This window comes from Henckelia pumila, chromosome 3 (genome assembly GCF_033568475.1).
Source record: "Henckelia pumila isolate YLH828 chromosome 3, ASM3356847v2, whole genome shotgun sequence".
Lineage (NCBI taxonomy): Eukaryota > Viridiplantae > Streptophyta > Magnoliopsida > Lamiales > Gesneriaceae > Henckelia > Henckelia pumila.
Window position 1 is genome coordinate 110,417,431 of NC_133122.1, and position 21,845 is coordinate 110,439,275.

A 21,845-nucleotide genomic window follows, 5' to 3' on the forward strand; every position below is an offset into this window, starting at 1 on the left:
TGGGTATCAAAACTTTTACGATTAAATTGTGTAAGTAAAATAAATAATCATAATTAAATATTTTACCTTAAAATCTCGGAGCGAGATTATGACACCAACAGAATTTAATCTGCTCTTGTTGTATATCCTCGGAACTGATGAACGAACGTTTCTTCAATCAGGTCCACGAATAGAAAACAAAACCCTCTGATTGACTGCACTAGAAATCAATCAGAAGTTTGCGTAGAGAATAAACAGATATGATCTGTTAATTCAGATTGTAATTTTTCATAAAAATCACAAGCCGAATTTTCTCTGAAAGGGACAGAGGATTTCGAAAATCCCCTTCAAATATTTAGAGTGTAATTTCGAAAATTATAAGACACAATGTGTTTGATTTTCGAACCCAACACCTCTATTTATAGATAATTTCTAGTTATAATTGTATCAGGACTCTAACTCCTTAAAGCCCACAATCCATAACTTAAGCCCAACAAGCCAAGCCCGTTGTTATAGAAATTAATATAAAATTCATCGTGACTCCGATTGATAAACTGATTTCACCAATGTGCACAGAAACCATTTCTGCATCTTTTAGAGTCAAGATAATTTTTCTGAATCCGAATTCAGTGATTTCCGAAAATGTTCATCCCTATGTCATTTTAGGAAATCTCACTCCCTTTAGTTAAGAAGTCCAACTTCTCTTTCATTAAATTTAACTCTTTAAATTTAACTATCTCTACGGGGTTTTAGTAATCCATTACTTGTGTAACCCTCAATGGTTCAGGAATACAGCTAGCCATGGGCTCGCAACTCCTTGTGACTTGGAACAACAATTTCCGACTTACCCATCGAATCATGGTAAGAGCGCCTAGCAACATCGCCCCATGATTCCCTAGGTATTACTGATAGTGCCTGCAAGAACCAGTAGATTTTGGTTAGCGTACAGTACGGTCCCTTCATCCATATATCCCGATCTAATCAACAACCATTGGTATATCGAGAGTCGTTTGAGATTCGATAACTATGCATTCCATCTTGGAGATCAAATAGTGACATCGCATGTGTTACTAGGATAACCAATTAACCTAAAACACATCATGTACTCTGGCCAGAGATTCGTCACACTAATATCTCCTCAGATCGCATAGGATATCCACACTCGCAAGTATGTGGTGAATCATTGACAACAAAGCATCGACTCCTATATGTGTCATAACTGTACCCAATCCCGACACCTGATGACCCCAATAGAGTCGGTAAACGAGTCAAAGTACAGTACTAGCATATAGAGTCTCAATGATGTTTCAAGTAATAAGGACTAATGGTGTACAACCAAAACCGCGGACTTTATCCACTCGATAAGTGATAACCACTTGGAAAGTCCGAATAGGGTAGTTCGATCATTCATCATATGAATATCCATTTGCATGCTTTGAGCATCTCTATGTTCCATACCAATGAAACGTGGTACTCGGCATCGCAAATGCTAGTCTCAATCTCGAGTGATCCTTATCCTTATTTGCGGACGGCTCAATTGACTAGGAACAGTTTAGAATATACAGTGACTATAAGATGTGTTTCCTGATAGCCATCCCCATGTTCTACCACATCTTACATACACTATAGTATATTCAAGGTCTTTATCAAAACAACAATATTATATCATAATATAACAATATGAAGAAAGATAAAGTCAATACCATTATAAAAGTGTAAATTATATTAAACAAAAGATTGTTTTACATAGAGTCATAAAAGCCCTTAGCCACAAGTTGGCTAACCGGGCACCCACTCTTTCAGGGGTGACGTAGGATTTATCTCCGAACATCCATAAACAAATTCATGTCTTTTTTTTTATTGCATTTACTATTTGTTGTTGCTATTTTGGATTGATCGCATTATTGAAGAATTTTATGTTTTTGAAAAAATACCAAAATGTTGCATACTAAGTGTTTGATAAAATGCTTCAACTAAACTGTTTTTATCATTTCAACTTGAATTATTTTCAAATGATTTCTAAAATGTTTAATCGGTTTTTAGAGGAATTATTTTGAGTGATTTTTGCTCTAGAAATCTCATTGTTTGTGTATTTAAGTTACTATTTTTGCTATATAATACAAAATTTATGTTTTTGATATAAGGTACTTGGGGACATTGAAGTCTTTTGTCCGAAATAGAGATAGGCCTGAAGGATCCATTGCTGAGGGGTATTTGTCCGAGGAATGTTTGACATTCTGTTCTATATATTTAGCTGATTATGTAGAGACAAAATTCAATCAATCAACAAGAAATGATGATACAACTATAGGCTCAACATTCGCATTGGATGTGTTTACAAACTCTGGTTACCCACTCGAAAAGGCCATTGCAACAATGTTTGATGATGAGACATTAAAGAAGGCACATCAATATGGGTTATTCAACTGTCATCACGTACAATCTTATACAGAGTATGTTATTTTATATTTTATTTAATTTATATATATAATCATCATTTTTTATCAAATTATCGTTCTTAAATTGCAGTGAACACCGTGAGATTTTGAATCTTAGTTATTCCGGCCTTCCTCCACACCAAATTAATGTATGTATAGTAAGTCTTTTGCCTCTTGGTTTGCCAAACATGTAAGTTTTTGTTGTAAACTTCATTAGTTATATATTCTGATTTTTTCATACATAATTTATCACTTTGTTCTTGTGTGATAGATTGAAGATACAAATCTATCACAAGATGATCCCGTATCAAATTATCTGAAATCACTTGCCAGAGGCCCGAATTTCATAGGGATACAATATGCAAAATTTGTTTCCAATGGATTTAGGTTTCATACAAAAGAAGTTGAACGCAAGAGAAAAACACAGAATTGTGGTGTAATTGTTCGCGCCACTACTTCAAGTTATTCAAGTATAAGAGATCAAAATCCAGTATCAAGTGAACTTGATTATTATGGGATTTTGAAAAATGTGATTGAGTTAGATTATGGGGGAGGTCAAAGAGTTGTTTTATTTGAATGTGATTGGGTCTCCAAAGGCAAACGACTAAAACTGGATGATGATGGTTTTGTGTTGGCTAATTTTACAAATGTGAAGCGCCATAACGAGTCTTATATATTAGCATCTTAGGCCATGCAAGTTTTTTATGTGGAAGACCTAGTTGATTGTAATTGGCATGTTATTTTCACCATTGATGCACGAGCAAAGTATAAATTGCAACATATGGCAGATGTTGATACATATCTTCAAAGTTGTATTGGTAATCCTGAAGAAGATGATGAACAAGAAGAAGTCGTTTGGGTTCGGGATGACATTGCAGGAGAGGAAATTGATATTGATACATGATGAGATTTTCTAGAATATATATTTTCTATGTTTAGTTAATATGATATAAAGTGATATTAGTAGGGTGGATTTGCTAGATACTTGAAGAATGAAAACATTGTGAATTTTAATTTTCATTATCAATGTGGACCTTTTTTATTTTCATATCAAAGTATATGCTACTAACTTTATTTTTATTGGTAAATTGTAATTTTTGCTCTAGACAGGAATGACTCGTGAGGGCAAGACTATTGGAAAACCTCATTTTCGACATCAAGGTGAGTTAGAAACACAACCTCAAATTATGATTGCCAATCACGCAGCTCGAATCTCAAAAAGAGGTAGCATGTTACTTTATGCATCAAGGATTTAAATTCTAATGTTGTATAACTTTTATTTGACTTTTTTTTATGAATGTTCTGTACTTGTTCAAGTTGGCCTTGCAAAGCAACTTGGTGGCATGGTAGCTAGTGGAAAAGGTTAGAACTTTCTTGTTCATACTTAAAAACTCAACTTGATTATATTTTTGTGTACTCATTACTTGTGCAGAATTTCAAAACATACAAGGTAAGCTGAATAACCAAACAGATGAAGCTTCAAAGCAACAACACTATGATGCACAAGGTATTAGATATAAAAAAAAAATATGAAACATAGAAAGTTTTAAATAAAAAATTATGTTTGGATATGTATAATGTTTACTTCATGTTTTCTTTATCCAATATGCAAAAATTTTTAATTTGTAAATTTTTCTTTTGATAGGAATGACTTGTAAGGTTAAAGCTATTGGAAAACCTCATTTTGAAATTCGAAATGAGTTTGATTCACAACCACATATGATTGCCAATCATGAAGGTCAAAATTAAAAAGAAAATGGTAGTGTCTAATTTTATGAATACATAAACAATTTTTTGGTTGCTTCTGTATAATTGTTATTTTACCTTTTGCAGTTTTATAAATATATATACTTTGTTCAAGTCGGTGTTGTAAAGGAACTTGGTAACATGGTAGCTAATGAAAAAACTAAACTTGCTTATATTTTGTTTTAATTAATATTTGTGCAGAATGTCAAAACATATAAGATATGTCGAATATCCATATGGATAAAGCTTCAATGCAACAACACAATAATGCACAAGGTATTAGATGTAAAAACATATGAATCTGATGATTTTTTTATTTCAAAAGATTAAGTTTGGATATAATTCTGTATAATTCTTATTTTATGCTTTATTTATCCTATATATCTTTTTTTTTTTACAAGAATGACTCGTAAGAGTAAAACTGTTGGAAAATCTCATTTTCAACTTCAACATTTGACAAATAATCAATCTCGGATTAATATCAACGATGAGGTAGCTCGATATTTAAAAGAAAAAGGTAGCATATCATTTTATACATCAAAAAATTGTTGGTTTCTTGTGCATAACTCTTATTTGAAATTTTTCATTTATATGTTAAGCACTTTGTCCAAGTCTATCATGCAAGGGAAGTTGGTATCGTGGCAGCTAGCGGAAAAGGTAAGAATGTTCTTCCTTATAATTAAAAACTCAAATTTCATATATTTTGGTGAAACCATACTTGTGCAGATTGTCAAAACATACAAGGTGCATCGAATAACCAAATATATGAAGCTTCAAATCAGAAACACCTCGAGTTGCAAGGTAATATCCTACAAATTAAGATATAAAAAGAAATAAAATTATAGTTATTTAGTGTCAATGATTAAATTTAGATATAACTTAGTATAATACTTACGTCATCCTTTATTTATCCTATATAAGAATATACATGTTTGACATCTAGGATAACATCCAATATTAACCCACGTGTTGAAAATACGGGTCATGACCAAAATGATTTTATGGATGAAGAATATGATCAAGGTAAATTATAAGAATAATGTAATTATTTGTTCCAATGTATTTATTCAATTATTTATTTTTAATTTTTTTTGTAACTAGATGTTGATAGGGAAATTGAATCTGATGATGCTGAGAAGAAAACTAGAGGTCCTACATTTATGAAAGAAATTTGGGGTCGACCTAGCACGCTGCCACGTATTAAGATTCAATGTGATGATATGGGGCGTCCTATAGGATCAAGAAGAAATAAATTTACTGACTTATTGGGTACTTTGGCTAGAAAAGATAAATTTTGTCCAATTGACGTGGAAGGTTGGCATAAAATGCCATTGGATACTAAGAAAAAAATGTTAGATGTTGTAAAGGTAATTGAAATGTTATTGCATAATTTATTTACTACGTACATTTTTATTATGAGGGTAAACTGTTTGGATGTCTTCGTAGGAAAAGTATGACCTTCCACCTGGAACAGAAAGTTGGACACTCAATTCAATAGGAAAAAAATGGAGAAACTGGAAGTCAGAACTAAAAAAGAACTATGATCCTGAGTTTCCAATGCAATTTCTTCTGCAAGAAAGAGATCAAAGAGCCTTTGCTGAACAATATGTGAAACTAGTTGCTCATTGGAACACAGAAAAATCAAAGGTATGCAATATTTTATCTGTTTAGAAAATTTTTCATATACTTTTGTCTTTTGTATCAAGTTTAGTTTAATATATTAGGAGAGAAGTGAAAAAAATAAAATTGCCCGAAAGCAAAAGATAATGAATCAGACAATTGGAAGAAGATCTTTCGCTCAAGTGCAACAAAAATTGGTAATTTCTCTTATTAATTTTTAGTTCTTCATGTATTAGGATGTATAAATTGATAACCAATTGTAATTTTAGAGAAAAGAAAAGGGGCGGATTCCATCACGAGTTGAATTATTTCATGCTTGCTTCACTCATGCCAATGGAAGTCCCTCGAGCAACATAGTGGCAGAAAAATTGGTAAGTTGCATTATAAATTTCAAGTATATTAATTTCAAAGATATTTGTTTCATCATCATTTTGTATAAATTATGGTTTTTGAATTTTTGGTAAAGGATGCAATGAAAGAACTAGAAAATCAACTTCATGAAGATGAGGATGATCAGGTAGGTCAAAATGACATTTTTGCTCAGATCATTGGACCAGATAGACCAGGCCGAGTGCGTATGTTTGGAGATGGTGTTAACCCATCTGATTTATGGGGAGAAGTTCCAAGCCATAGTTCATGCAACCGAATAGTGATGGAGCAAAGACACTATTAGAAAAAATGGATGAACAAATTAAAAAGCAAGGCCAACACATCGCAATGTTAGAATCAAAGATTTTCAATCAACCAAACCAGAACCTTGGTTCGAACTGCAACAATATACAACATACGCCATCATCTAGCAGCCCATTACTTTCTGATCCAGCTAGTTTATCTCTGAGGGTAAAGTCTTTTTCAGTTTTTTATTTTATTAATCCACCATGGTCTTTTTGGTTAAGAACATTAGTTATATTCATAAATTAATTTTTTTTGTTTATTTATTATGATATTATTTATTGTTTGATGTGGCATAATGAGTTGGATTTTGCTTACTTGTAAGCAACGTTTTGTGCAATCCTATAACTATATTGGGTTGGGAATTGAAGCATGAAATGCACCCCTTCTGTGGAAAGTTTGATTTTGTAGAAAATTTTGATTTTCCGGTGGTGGTCCTATACTCTTCTTTAGTTTGCTTCTTAATTTAGTTTTTCGGCAGTGACTTGATCACTTGTTTTGAAGGTGGTTTTTAATGGAATATAGGCTTATCTCTTTTCGTCATGTTTTTTCCAGTTGTTTATGATTATTCTTAGTATCATATTTATTTTCATGTAGATTGGATGTTTTGTGTCGATAAAAATTCTATTTGATTCGACAAAAATTGTTGCAAAAGAAGTTGTTCGTGGTATGGATCTGAATATTGAAGTAGGGAGACAAATGTTGGGACCAAATTGGTGTGAAATACAAGTTCTAGTTGTCTAGAACATGAAGAGAGTTTGATTAGGCCATATGATTTTTAATTAACTATTTATTGTATAAACTCTTCATGTTATTGTATTTTTAAAGAAATATCAATTATATTTGCAGTTGAAAGTTAATGAAGATTTCTATTAGCTGCATTTGGATAAATGAAAATTTGTCAATTTGTCATTTGGTATGATGTTAATTAGTTTGAATTACATTTTAATCTCTTTATTTATTTTATGTGAATATTTTATTTATTATATTTAAACAAATATATGAATTTTTATTGTAGGTGACAAGATTATTAGATTTTGTTTAAGATGCGACGGTTGAAGATGCGCTACAAGTTTCCAGATGTTTTTCTTTATGAGACATAGTTTTTTATTTGTTTTTAAACTTGATATTTTGGATACATTTTGGTGTAGATATTATTTGAGGTGACAAATTTGTCATTAGTATTGCACATTATTGATTGCAAGATGAATGTCAATTATTGATTAGCCTTTTGATTTTTATTTTAATAATTTTTATTTGTATATTTATGTTAATTTGTTATATAGGAATATTATAGAATGAAATCTTGAAATTGGACAATATTATAATACATGGCAATTCTTTATGTCACAATAGAAAATAAAATCATGTACATAAAAATGTCATAGTAAAACTCATATGAAGACATTTCAAAAAGTCATTATAAATAAATATTAATGACGACGTTTAATGTTCATATAGGTAAGTATAAAAGATATTTATAAGTGTCACCATAAATTACATAACAATACATTTTAAATTAAACTTATAAACTATCGTTATTGACATTTGTTATTGTCACTTTAAATAAAATACAAGGCACTTGTCATTGTAATTAAAAATTATTTTAAATGACACATAAATTTGTCATTATTACCATAATAACAAGACAAATATAAATGTCCTTAAAACATGAGTTTTCCTGACATTTCATGTTGTTATTATATTATTATTTTGTGACACCTATGGAGTTGGCATTGATATCATATAATGACATTACATAATGTTAGCAAGCTTAAGACGACATTAGAATAGAGGATATTTGTTGGTGATATAACTAAAACTTTAATATCACTAAAGATTGAATATAATGACAAATATGAATGTCACTATAGCCATTTTTTCTAGTAGTGATAGGTCGTAAGGATAAGGTGTTACGCAAAAAAACCATTCCTCTTGTTCTTGTTCAGTGGCAGCACTGAGGCACTGAGGAGGTCACTTGGGAACTTGAGAGTCGTATGCGTACAGATTATCCAGAGCTATTTTGAATTGTTTTATTTTCAGGTTGTAACTTGTAAAATGAATCAGTTTGAATAAAAGATGTTTATTCAGTATTTTACTGCATTCAGTACTTAAGATTGTTCGAGGACGAAATATCTTAAGCAGAGGAAGAATGTAGTAGCCCGATTCCATTTTACAAGATTAAGTGATTTTAAACATGTTAGAAAATGACATATAATTTAAAAGTGTCAAAACATGTTTAATGAGTCCTTATTTGGTAAAAATAAGTGGAAAATCAGATTCGGAACGTCCTAAATTGGTAGGGGAGGTCCCGAGGGTCCAAAAATGAGTTCGGAAGGACCAAAACAGTTCGGAGCATACGGACCAGTTCGGGCCCTCCGAACCAGTTCAGGCCGTCCAAACTCGGCAGGGTCCAGGTGTCTAAACGGCTCGGACAAGTGGCAGTTCGGACCGTCCGAACCCAGTTCGGACCGTTCGAACTTAGCTTATAAATAGGCCCTCCGAATTTCAGAATTTCACACCAAAATCAAGTCTTCTCTCTCGGTCTTTAGTGCATTCTAGGGTCTTGGGGTGTTTCCACCCTTCCTAGGCTTGGTCCGGAGGTTGGCCAGGTGCTCCGGGGTTGCGGCGGAGTAGTGCCCAAGTTCTGGGGCAGTCCTAATCAGCGGGCTGACGACAGATGCAGGTATAGCTCTTGCTCCTTATAGTAAATATGGAGTATGCTATAGCGTAGTTAAGGATTTTTAGAATAAGATTATAATGCATGAGTACTTTGTATTGTAGTGCGTATTATAGTCTTGGACATAGTGCTGGTCTAGCTTGCCTAGTTTATGAGGTACGAAAGTATTATTCAAGATATCCAGATTGAGTATGCATGTATTATGTGTTTGCAGGGATCATGTTATTGCATGTTTTATATACCTTTATATACATCATGTCATGACTATATGTTGCATACATGAGCATATTGAGCCTTTACCTTAGAGGTATCCTGTAGTAGGGCGCTCACCCTACGAGTTTGTGGATGGTTGGATACATAAGTCTTGTGTTAGGTCACCGTGATGGTTGGAAAATTGTACTAGTATCAGGTCACCATTATCCACAAGGTATATGAGCCACCTCCTGAGGCGATGGCGCAACGTGCTATATACCCTGGGCTCAGTCTTTGAGCTTGTTTCTTGACCTGAGAGTCTTGGTATCCAGTTCACTTGCATACATGCATACATAACACCATATACTCATACTCTCGTACTGAGCTTATCATACTCACGTCCCGTATTGTTGTATCTGGACACCCTATTCCACGGGGTAGATCTCCGGCTGGACGATGCGGGTGGTTCCAGGAGGGCTTAAGCGTTGGATGACCAGTAGGTCTTTGTCTAGGCTTTTGTTTCAGTTGTATTTAGGTTATTACACTGGATTTTATTCGATACGGTTGTATACAATATTTTATTGTTGTTTAAGTTTTCCGATATTTAATTTCTGATTTATTAAATTAAGTTAAATGCATACTTAAGCTTCTGATTAGTAGGTGATCACGGTGCGGGTCACTACATTATGAAGGTAATATGATTGCTATAGAATGTATTGTACTGGGTTTGTTAGATTTTGACTACATTATCGGTATTGATATGCTAACCAAATCCAGGGCGACAGTCAATTGTTTTCTAAAAGTTGTACGATTCAGACCTGAGATGGCAGATGAGTGGAAGTTCTATGTTAAAGGTTCGAGATCTCGAATTCCTTTGATATATGTTCTATCTATGACCCATTTATTGCAGAAAGAAGTAGAGGGATTCCTTGTATATGCCGTAGATGTGTTGAAAACTAGCCCGAAACTGACTAATTTGCCAGTATTTAGTGAGTTTGCTGATGTCTTTCCTGATAAGATTCCAGGATTACCTCCATTTCGAGAGATAGACTTCAGTATTGAACTGATTCCAAGTACACAACCTATTTCTAAAGCTCCTTACAGAATGACACCAGTTGAGTTGAAAGAACTGAAAGAAAATCTAGAAGATATTCTGGCTAAGGGGTACATTAGACCGAGCATATCACCTTGGGGCACTCCGTTTCTGTTTGTAGGCAAGAAAGGTGGATCTATGCGACTTTGCATTGACTACCGTCAGTTGAACAAAGCAATGGTAAAGAATCGTTATCCTTTTCCTAGAACTGATGATTTGTTTGATCAGTTACATGGTTCCTCAGTTTATTCCAAGATCGATCTGAGATATGAATACCATCAGCTGAGAATAAGAGATGAAGATATACCAAAGACTGCATTCAGAACAAGGTATGGTCATTTTGAGTTCATTGTTATGCCGTTTAGACTGACCAATGCACCAGCAGTGTTTATGGGTTTGATGAATCGAGTATTCCAGAGATATCTTGATGATTTTGTTATTATCTTCATTGATGAAATTCTGATATATTCAAAGAATCTGTGTGATCAAGAAGAACATCTTAGAACTGTTTTACAAACTTTGAGAGCAGAAAAGTTGTATGTCAAACTGTCAAAATGTGAATTTTGGTTGAATAAAGTTGGTTTTCTTGGGCATATCATTTCGAAAGATGGGATTTCTGTTGATTCAAACAAGGTTGAGGCAGTGATCAGTTGGCCAAGACCTACTTCAGTTCCGAAAATACGTAGTTTTATTGGCTTAGCAGGTTATTATCGCAGATTTATCAGAGATTTTTTCTAGTGACCCTTACCCGGATCACCTACTAAACAGAACTTAGGCATGCAATTAACTTAATCAAAACAGTAATCAAAATAAACTGCGGAAACATTACAAATACTACAATCCCAAGGCAAGGAATCTATAAAAATCCAATTAGATTATACAACCACATCGAAAAGTTGTATCAATCCGATAAAAACAGAAATAAAAACCTAAGCGAAGCTCCAGCTGACCAACCGCTGCCTAGCCCCTCCTGGAACCACCCGTCTCGTCCAATCGCAAACCTGCCCCATGGAATAGGGTGTCCAGAAACACAAAGTACGAGACATGAGCATAAAACGATCAGTATGAGAGTATGAGTATACATGCATGCAAAGTGAACTCCCTATAACTCGATGTCAAAGATCAGATAACAGAGACAGACCGGGCCCTTGTATGTAGCACGCTGTGCCGTCGCTGCAGGAGGTGGCTCCCATACCAATATACCAGTGGATATGCCGGACCCAAATCGATAGAAGTCCATCCACTAACAGGATAGGGTACAACCCTACTAATATACATCTCGAAGGAGATAGCTCAATATGCAGATGAATGCAACATAAATCAATGACATATAAATCATGCAGTCACATAATACATGCATACTCAGTCAGGATATCTCGAACAGTACTATCGTACCTAACACCAAAGTCTGAACTAAGCTGGAAGAAGACAACCCCTAGCTGCCTTAGGTCCAAGTCCCGACCCGGCCTGGTCTCAAGACTGACCCGACCTGACCTCTCCCTTCAAGCCCGACCTGAACTGCTCCTGGTCAAGCCCGACCTGAACTGCTCCTGGTCAAGCCCCGAGCTACTCTTTCCCGAGATTCCGAGCTAATCTTTGATCTGAGTAGAACTAAGAAGTGAGATGAAATGGTGTACAAATGACCGAACTCTCAACTCCTATTTATAGAGGTTGAGCTGGGACAGGTGTCAATCGAGTGCATGACACCTAGCAGGACACTAATTGTGTTTTAGCTCCAGCCACGTTTCCATTCCCGACCTGAATACCATGTGTTCTTCCCATGACCGAACACTACCCTGGCCTTGCACATCACTTTCTTGAGCCCCCTAATCCCTGACCCGAGCCAAGCACAAACACATTCCCGAGCCCTAGCTCCAAGCCCGAGCTCTAGCTCAATGCCCGAGCTATTGTTGAACAACCATGACCGACCCGAGCTACTCATGACCGACCCGAGCTACTCATGTCATGTGTTCTTGATCTTAACTTGTGCTCTTGTTAATAAAATATAATTAACCAATTAATCTTGTAAATTGGAACTGGGCTACTACATTCTCCCCCACTTAAGATAATTCGTCCTCAAAATAAGATCTTAAGTATTGAATGTAATACAGAAATCAGAAACATTCTTTATTCTAATCAAACGTTTACAACTGAATACAACTCGAAAATGAAATCAAAAAAACTCAGGATATTCTGTGCGCATCCAGTCTTCGAGTTCCCAAGTAGCTTCCTCAGTGCCTCGACGCTGCCACTAAACTAAAACCAGAGGAATGACTTTGTTCCGCAAAACCTTATCCTTATGATCCAGGATACGAATAGGTTTCTCAACATAGGTCAAATACTTGCTCACCTGAACCTCAGACCGCTGCAGAATATGAGACTCATCCGCCACATACCGTCGCAACAGAGATACGTGGAACACGTCATGAATACTGGAAAGATGTGGTGGCAAAGCTAGTCGATAAGCCAAATCGCCAATGCTCTCCAAGATTTCAAACGGACCGATAAACGTGGGAGACAACTTGCCCTTAAGGCCAAATCTGAGAATTTTGCGAAAAGGTGACACTCTCAGAAGCACTTTATCCCCGACATCGAAATGCAAAGGCCTACGCTTGGTGTTAGCATAGCGGGCCTGACGATCCTGTGCAGTCTTAATCCGTTTCTTTATCTGATCAACAATGTCTACCGCCTGCTGGATAAACTCTGGTCCCTCAGCCTGTCTCTCCCCCACTTCTTCCCAGAAGAGTGGAGTATGACAAAGTCGCCCGTACAACGCCTCAAAAGGTGCCATCCCAATACTAGTATGATAGTTGTTGTTGTACGCAAACTCAATCAAAGGCAAATGATCTTGGCAGGCTGAACCAAAGTCCATAGTGCACGCTCGAAGCATATCCTCCAAAGTACGGATAGTGCGCTCTGACTGACCATCTATCTCTGGGTGATAAGCAGTACTCAAACTGAGAGTCGTACCCATCGCACTCTGAACACTCCCCCAGAACCTAGAAGTAAACCTGGGGTCTCGATCTCTGACAATGCTCACAGGCACTCCATGAAGTCAAACGATCTCCTGAATGTACAACCGCGCCATACGATCCACAGAATACTCTCGGCTATAGGCAATGAAATGTGCTGACTTGGTAAGTTGGTCTACCACCACCCAGATAGCATCACAGTTCCTCGAGGTCATTGGCAAATGGGTCACAAAATCCATCGTGATCAACTCCCATTTCCACTCAAGAATAGGAAGACTGTGAAGCAAACCTCCAGGTCGTCGGTGTTTTGCCTTGACCTGCTGACAAACCAAGCATCTCGAAACATACTGATACACACTGTGTTTCATTCCTTTCCACCGAAAACGAGTACGTAGATCCTTGTACATCTTGTTGCTCCCTGGATGAATACTCAACTTAGTGCGATGCGCCTGAGACAAAATATCATCTCGCAACTCTTCATCCTCCGGAATCACAAGCCTACCAGACAAACACAGAAAACCATCTGACTGATAGTGAAATCCAGACGTACTACCCTCGTTGGCTAGGCGAGCCAAATGTTGGGTCTTCGAATCAGACATTTGAGCATCTCGAATTCGCGAATACAAAGCTGGCTCAGATAAAATTGCAAACATCTTGATACACTGCATACCTTTCTTGTGCTTGAAGGTATACCCTAAAGAACAATAATCCTTGATCGCACTAGACATCAAACAATTCTGCAGTGCGGAAAGACGCACCTTGCGACCCAAGGCATCAGTAGTGAGATTAGCAGCTCCCGGATGATAGTTAATCTCGCAATCATAGTCTTTAAGCAAGTCAATCCAACGTCTCTGCCTCATGTTCAACTCTGCCTGAGTGAACAAATACTTGAGACTCTTGTGGTCGGTGAAGATCTCAAATTTCTCGCCATACAGATAATGACGTCAGATCTTCAAAGCAAACACAATCGCTGCCAACTCCAAATCATGAACCGGATAATTATCCTCGTGAAGCTTCAGCTGTCTAGAAGCGTATGCGATCACATGCCCATTCTGAGAGAGGACACAACCAAACCCCTGAAGAGAAGCATCAGTGTACATCACATACCCTCCAGATCCTGACGACAATGCCAACACCGGCGCAGAAGTCAACCGTCATCGAAGCTCACAGAAGTTCTCCTCGCACTCGGAGGACCACTCTAAATCCACACCCTTGCGGGTAAGCTGCATCAAAGGTCGAGCTAACTGAGAAAAATTCAGAATGAAATGACGATAATACCCTGCTAGACCCAGAAAACTACGGATCTCAGCAACTGTCGTTGGACGTGACCAATTAAGCACAACCTCAATCTTGCTCGGATCGACAGAAATCCCTTCCCTGGATATGATATGGCCAAGAAAGACCACTCGATTCATCCAAAATTTGCACTTTCTCAACTTGGCGTACAACTGCTTGTCCCGAAGAGTCTACAGTACTACCCGTAAGTGAGAAACATGCTCGTCCTCATTACACGAATACAACAGAATGTCGTCAATGAAGACCACGACAAACTTATCCATGTATTCCCTGAAGACACGGTTCATTAGATCCATAAATATAGCCAGCGCATTAGTCAAACCAAATGGCATCACTAGAAACTCGTAATGCCCATAGCGAGTATGGAATGCTGTCTTGGCTACGTCCTGATCTCGGACTCTCATCTGATGATACCCAGATCTCAAGTCAATCTTGGAATAGACTGAAGTACCCTACAACTGATCAAACAAGTCATCGATACGAGGTAAAGGATGCTTGTTCTTCACAGTAACTCGGTTCAACTGACGATAGTCAATGCACAGCCGCATCGACCCATCCTTCTTCTTCACGAAGAGAATAGAAGCTCCCCAAGGAGATACAGTAGGACGAATGTACCCCTTGTCCAAAAGATCCTGTAGCTGATTCTTCAACTCATGCATCTCTGACGGAGCCAGACGATATGGTACTCGAGAAATAGGCAAAGTACCTGGCATCAACTCTATGTCAAACTCAACTTCCCTAACAGGAGGTAAACCCGAAATCTCATCTGGAAATTCATTCACGACCGGAATGCTCTCTATCCCTATTCTTTCAGCGGACAAATCAACTTCATAGCTGAGGTAACCTTCCTCGCCAGACTCTAGAGCTCGACAGGCTCTCAAAGTAGATACCAAAGGCATCGGGGGTCGCGCTCCCTCACCATAGAAAAACCAGCTATCACTCACCTCCGGATGAAAGCGTACTAATCTCTGATAGCAGTCCACTGAAGCTCGATAGGTAGTCAACAAATCTAATCCCAGAATGCAATCAAAGTCGTCAATCGCAAGAACCATGAGATTCGCAATCAGAATGTTACCCTCGAATTCTAAAGGGCCACCCATCACTAGACGCTTGGCCAAAGCAGACTGACCCGTCGGAGTAGAAATAGAAAGTACTACATCTAGTGCAATGTAAGGTAAATTATGCCTCTTAACAAAACGTGCAGAAATGAAGGAATGAGATGCACCAGTGTCAATGAGTACAAGAGCAGGTAAACCATATAATAGAAATGTACCTGCAATGACCTTCTCATTCTCCTCCACGGCCTGGTCGTGCCTCAAGGCAAACACCTGGCCAGAAGCCCGCGGCCTCAAGGGAGAACTCCCAGCAGGCTGTCCCTGCGACCTCTGCTGAACGGTGGCCTGAGAACCTGATCCAGAACCAGAACCGCCTCCCCCAGATAGTGGACAATCTCTCCGGAGATGACCCACCTCTCCACAACGGAAACAAGCTCCAAAAACTCTACGGCACTTGTCTGACGGATGGTTCTTCCCACAATAATCACACTTCTCTTTTTTCCCAAAACGGATAACACCAGCGGAACTAGAGGAAGAAGAAGTAGATTCAGACTTCTTGAAAGACTGAGCACGGGGACCCAAAGAACTAGCAGGCCTGGACTGAGAGAAAGACCGGTTCTTCCGAATGCTGTCCTCTGTCTGATGACAACGGCTCACCAAACCCTCGTAGGACATGTCATCTCCAACCGCCACACAGTCATGAATCTCAGGGTTGAGACCCTGAAGGAACAGGTTATACTTCATCTCCGAGCTGTCAGCAATCTCGGGAAAATAGGATAGAAGATCAAAGAACTTCTGCTGGTACTCGTCAATAGACATGGCACCCTGTCGCAGACTCAGTAATTCACCTGCCTTCGTCTGATGGAGTGCAGGAGGAAAATACAGCTTCTGAAAAGCTGTGCGGAACTCAGCCCAAGTAGCAACCCCTCTCGCCGTGACGAACGGTGCAGAAGTGAACCTCCACCACTTTCGGGCTCGCCCTTCCAGAAGATATCTCGGCGTCTCCATCTTCTGCTCCTCAGTGCAACGAAACATCTGAAAAGTCATCTCCATGCGGTCTAACCAGTTCTCCGCATCCTCCGAAGACTCATCTCCAACCAAGGGCTTAGGACCCATCAAAAGAAATCGGCGTATGCTGAAACGCTGATCATCATGGCGACGATGATGGAGCTCACGACGACGCTCTCGGTCATCATCACCCCAGCGTCCACCTACACTGCCATGGCTGCTCTGATCGTCACGATCTGCCATCTACAAAAATTACCTCATGGTTATCTTATGCAGAATCTAAATCCCAAGAAAACTATGCATGCTTTGATACCATAAATGTAGTGACCCTTACTCGGATCACCTACTAAACAAAACTTAGGCATGCAATTAACTTAATCAAAACAGTAATCAGAATAAACTGTGGAAACATTACAAATACTACATTCCCAAGGCAAGAAATCTGTAAAAATCCAATTAGATTATACAACCATATCAAAAAGTTGTATCAATCCGATAACAACAGAAATAAAAACCTAAGCGAAGCTTCAGCTGACCAACCGCTGCCTAGCCCCTCCTGGAACCACCCGCCTCATCCAATCGCAAACCTGCCCCATGGAATAGGGTGTCCAAAAACACAAAGTACGAGACTTGAGCATAAAACTCTTAGTACGAGAGTATGAGTATACATGCATGCAAAGTGAAATCCCTATAACTCGAGGTCAAAGATCAGATAACAGAGACAGACCGGGCCCTGGTATGTAGCACGCTGTGCCGTCTCTGCAGGAGGTGGCTCCCATACCAATATACCATTGGATATGCCGAACCCAAATCGATGGAAGTCCATCCACTAACAGGATAGGGTACAACCCTACTAATATACATCTCAAAGAAGATAGATCAATATGCATATGAATGCAGCATAAATTAATGATATATAAATCATGCAGTCACATAATACATGCATACTCAATCAGGATATCTCGAACAGTACTATCGTACCTAACACCGAAGTCTGAACTAAGCTGGAAGAAGACAACCCCTAGATGCCTTAGGTCCAAGTCCCGACCCGACCTGGTCTCAAGACTGACCCGACCTGACCTCTCCCTTCAAGACCGACCTGAACTGCTCTTTGTCAAGCCCGACCTGAACTGCTCCTGGTCAAGCCCCCAGCTACTCCTTTCCGAACTCCCGAGCTCCCGAGCTACTCTTTCCCGATCTCCCGAGCTACTCTTTGATCCGAGTAGAACTAAGAAGTGAGATGAAATGGTGTACAAATGACCGAACTCTCAACTCCTATTTATAGAGGATGAGCTGGGACAGGTTTTGTAGTGACCCGTATCCAGAATTAGCGATTAATGAGTATATTAATCGTGTAATCATGTTTAGATTAAGTAAAACATTATTAAGGAAATTCTAAATTGGTTAACGGAGTCCAGAAATGGATTCAGGACACTAGAAAATGGTCGGAAAGGTTCCGAGGGTTCGGATGGTTCGGAGGCTCCGAACCGGGTTAGGATTCTCCAAACAGGAACTGGATCGGAGGATCCGAACGGGTTTGGAGGATCCGAACTCGGATCGGAGGCTCCAAAGATAAAGCGTCATGGGTGACATCATTGATGGGATCCGAACAGGAACGGAGGCTCCGAAGTCAGGAACAGAGGATCCGAACCAGTTCGGAGGGCCCGAAGCCGAGTTCGGACGGCCCGAACTTCGCCTATAAATAGAGGTCCAAAATTTCATTTTCAACTCGCACCTCTCCTTTTTCACTCTCAATTCATAGGCCTTCTAACTTAGATTTAGGGAGTTCTAGGCATCCTATTGGGAATCCGGAAGTGTCATAGCGATCCAGGTGTCGTAGCGGAGCTGTGGCGTAGTTTCGAGGCAATTGTCATCAGCGGGTTGACGAAGGACGAAGGTATAGCTATGGTCTCCTTAAATTATTTAGGAGTATGTAATAGCTTAGTTAAGGCTTTTAGAGCTTAATTATTGATGTATGGGTATTTGCATTGTAGAGCTGATATAGGCTTGGAACCTACAGCGGGACTGCTAGGACTGCCTGTAGTAAGGTACATATGTACAGACTGAGATAGCCAGCGGGTTTTGCATGCTTATATGTTGCATTTGTGTGTCATATTATTATGCAGCATGTGCATATCATGTTGTGCCTGTCCATCTTGTGAGATGAGCCATGTAGGGCCGCTCAGCCCTGTCTGGACGGGTGATGTCTAGTGCATAGTGACTGACGAGTCATGGGTGGCTAGAATCGGGGGACACGGTCCACGTCCTGTAGGAATGAGCAGTGTACGCAGGGTTTGCTCCCCGAGTTGTACCACTCATGTCCTAGGCGCCATTACTGAGCAATTATATACAGTTATCCCAGATATGGATACCCTATCATTTGCATGCATCATATTTGTATGTTTTACCCAGTGATTTCGTATTGAGCTTAGAGCTCACGTCCAGTCTTTTCTGTGTATCTGGACACCCCATTCGATGGGGCAGGTATAGGTGCAGGATTGAGCACCAGGAGCTTAGAGTAGCCAGTGACCAGTGAAGATAGCAGGATTAGCTGTAGGTTTTGCCTTTAGGGTTTATTTATTCTATTAGGTTGTATAATCGAATTTATTTAACCGGTTATATTATGTCGGTCTGTTTTTATTTAAGTCTTCCGAAGCGATTTATTTAATGCATGTTTAATTATTCTCTTAACTCTGATTAGGTAGCGGATCTGGGTAGGGTCGCTACATTTTTGGTATCAGAGCATATGCATGCAAGAGACTTGGGATATAGTAATGAGACTTTGGGTTATCCTTATAGGATGGATGAGACCTTGGAAGAGGTGATGATGCGGAAATTAGTTTTCCCAGAGACTATCATCATCGGCAGGATTTCTGAAGATTTGGCTTATGGTATTCTAGCAAGTGCGGACAGGAGTGATGGATCGTGTCCGAGTTTTCGAGACTTTTAATCATGTGGATCCTAGCTTTGGATCGAGTACCGGATGCCAGAGGCAGTGGCAGAGCATTGGATGGGACACACTTGATGCTTGCATTTGTATCGTCCATACCATGATGACACTACTCTGAAGATTCTCCACTAGTAGTTGGAGAGATTTTCAGATAGACCTTCACTAAGAAATGCCTCGAGTGCCTAAGGCATGACAGGTTTCGAGTGTAAGGTCTTTAACCTCATGCAGTACATGGTTTTGCCGGTATGCTGGTATCAATGCGTTCGGTAGGCACACGGGAAACATCATGTTCAAAAGCATGATATGAATACAAGAAGAACGCTGATGGTAGATCGTGAGCAGAAGGGGTCGACTGACATGCACTGACGCAGAGCATGGCTGGTTAGCTATCACGAGCCATTTCTCCGGAGTTCTTCGTAGGAGGACATGTAGAGAGACTTGGTCGGGAGTATGCTTGTATTGATGCGTGTGTCGATTAGAAGCTTCATGCTCAAGAAATGAAGACTAGTACGATGATTTAAATACTGTATTGATGTAGTTGTAAACAGTATTATAATTGTAATGAATCATCATGCGTTGGTTGTATCATTTCATGTTTGGTTGTACATTTCACTGTATTTTTAATAATGTATGTATTACATGAGATTGTAATAAAGAGAATTGTACATAACTTGAAATAGGTGATATATGTTTTATTTATCCAGCAATTCGTGGATGATTGCATGATTGTGCAGAAGTTTGGATTGGGTTTACTTGATTAGCGTTCAACTATTGCAGCTCATGGGATTTGAGTGGGCCGACTGTGACTGTTTGACTTGCGGTTAGTCTAGGCGTTTTCCTAGGATTGACCCAGTTAGTCGGTAGACTATGTTAGTGCCAGCGATGAGTGGACTCATCTAGAGGCATTAAGGGTATTGTTTGGTTTAGAACATTTGGGCTTTGTTCTAGGTTGTTTCCTTGAGAATAGTAGGTTGTCTGACCTTTGTTAGGTTGAGGCTTGTGATGATGGGTTTTCATAGGGATACCAGGTCCAGTATATGCCGAGAGTTGTGGACTATGACCAGGACTAGACGTGATGGGGCGCGACCCTATGCCATTATTACTCTGGGAGTCCTTGTACTTTAGAGGTTATCTGGGAGCCTTTGTGCTTCAGGATTGGTGGTGGGAAGGCTACTTAGTCTAGGATTTGGTGACAGTCACGACGAGGTATGACCTTGGATTAGATATCAGGTTTGATATCGATGGTACAATATCGTCTGGTGAGCCAGAGATATACATTGAGTTTTCTGCTATGGGAACCAGTCATGGAGGGATTTCCTTGACGATTGTGTACCTTGAGTAGATAGGTATTAACCTTTGGGTTACTGCTAGACGTGTGGATCTAGTAAGTGGACGGGTTTTCTACCAGCGATGACTAGGGGTTGTCATCAGAATTGTGGTTAGATTTTTCCTATGATAGGAGTCATCCAAGCACTTGGATGGGATGTTGTTACGAGACTTTGACTCGAATACGAGGACTACACCATGATGATTGGGGATATCATCTGACTAGTATCATATTAGAAATATGATTGGATTCTCCTGATATGAGACTTATTCAGGAGGGGAGAGTGAAGACTATCTCAGACGTTGACTCGGAGGTGAGTATTTCCAGCGATGTTAGTCTTTCATCAGTAATGGGGTTATATCAGACGCTAAGGATTGTATATGACTATTTAAGATGTGAGGGAAGCATGGCCTATGACCGTGGATGTAATGCCCCGATTTTATTATAATTGAGTTTAATCAAGATAATCAGAGTTTTTAGTATTTAAGAATCGTATTGATATTCGCAGGGGATTATTTTGCAAACTTGGAGAAATAAAGGACTGAAATGCAAAATTGGAATTTTATATATTATTATTAAGCAAGTTGACCAATCAATCATTCCCTCCTTCCTCCCCTACCCTCTCTCTCTCTCGATCTCTCTCTCCGGAAGCCATGGAAATCGATTCTTCAAGCTTCTTTTCCGTTCGATTCGCACGATCCGACCGTTAGATTGTCATTCCGAGTTGAGATTGACGATCACCGCAACGAGGGCTTCATTCTGACATAAGTTTTGCTACGATCTCTTGAACTTCGATTTTGTTGAGTGGTCAGAATTT

General features: G+C 39.0%; 1 protein-coding gene and 1 long non-coding RNA gene across 3 annotated transcripts; both read left to right on the forward strand.

Moving 5' to 3' along the window:
* The first annotated feature begins 4,563 nt into the window (after window positions 1–4,563).
* Window positions 4,564–4,966, forward strand: LOC140886263 (uncharacterized). Its single transcript, XR_012151496.1, has 3 exons — window positions 4,564–4,680; window positions 4,776–4,820; window positions 4,890–4,966. It is a non-coding gene; the product is annotated as an uncharacterized lncRNA (long non-coding RNA).
* A 124-nt stretch (window positions 4,967–5,090) lies between these two features.
* LOC140892843 (uncharacterized) lies at window positions 5,091–7,188 on the forward strand. 2 transcript variants are annotated; one of them, XR_012152924.1, is made up of 6 exons: window positions 5,091–5,186; window positions 5,265–5,530; window positions 5,610–5,810; window positions 6,053–6,154; window positions 6,250–6,623; window positions 7,053–7,188. XR_012152924.1 is itself a non-coding variant. In XM_073301859.1 (6 exons), exons 1-6 carry the CDS (start codon window positions 5,165–5,167, stop codon window positions 6,454–6,456), a joined length of 891 nt encoding a protein of 296 aa, XP_073157960.1. In that variant the 5' UTR covers window positions 5,091–5,164; the 3' UTR covers window positions 6,457–6,750. The 2 variants fall into 2 exon arrangements, 1 of the variants encoding a protein (XP_073157960.1); XM_073301859.1 differs by lacking the exon at window positions 7,053–7,188 and adding an exon at window positions 5,888–5,980 and having other exon boundaries at window positions 6,250–6,750.
* Window positions 7,189–21,845: the final 14,657 nt, after the last annotated feature.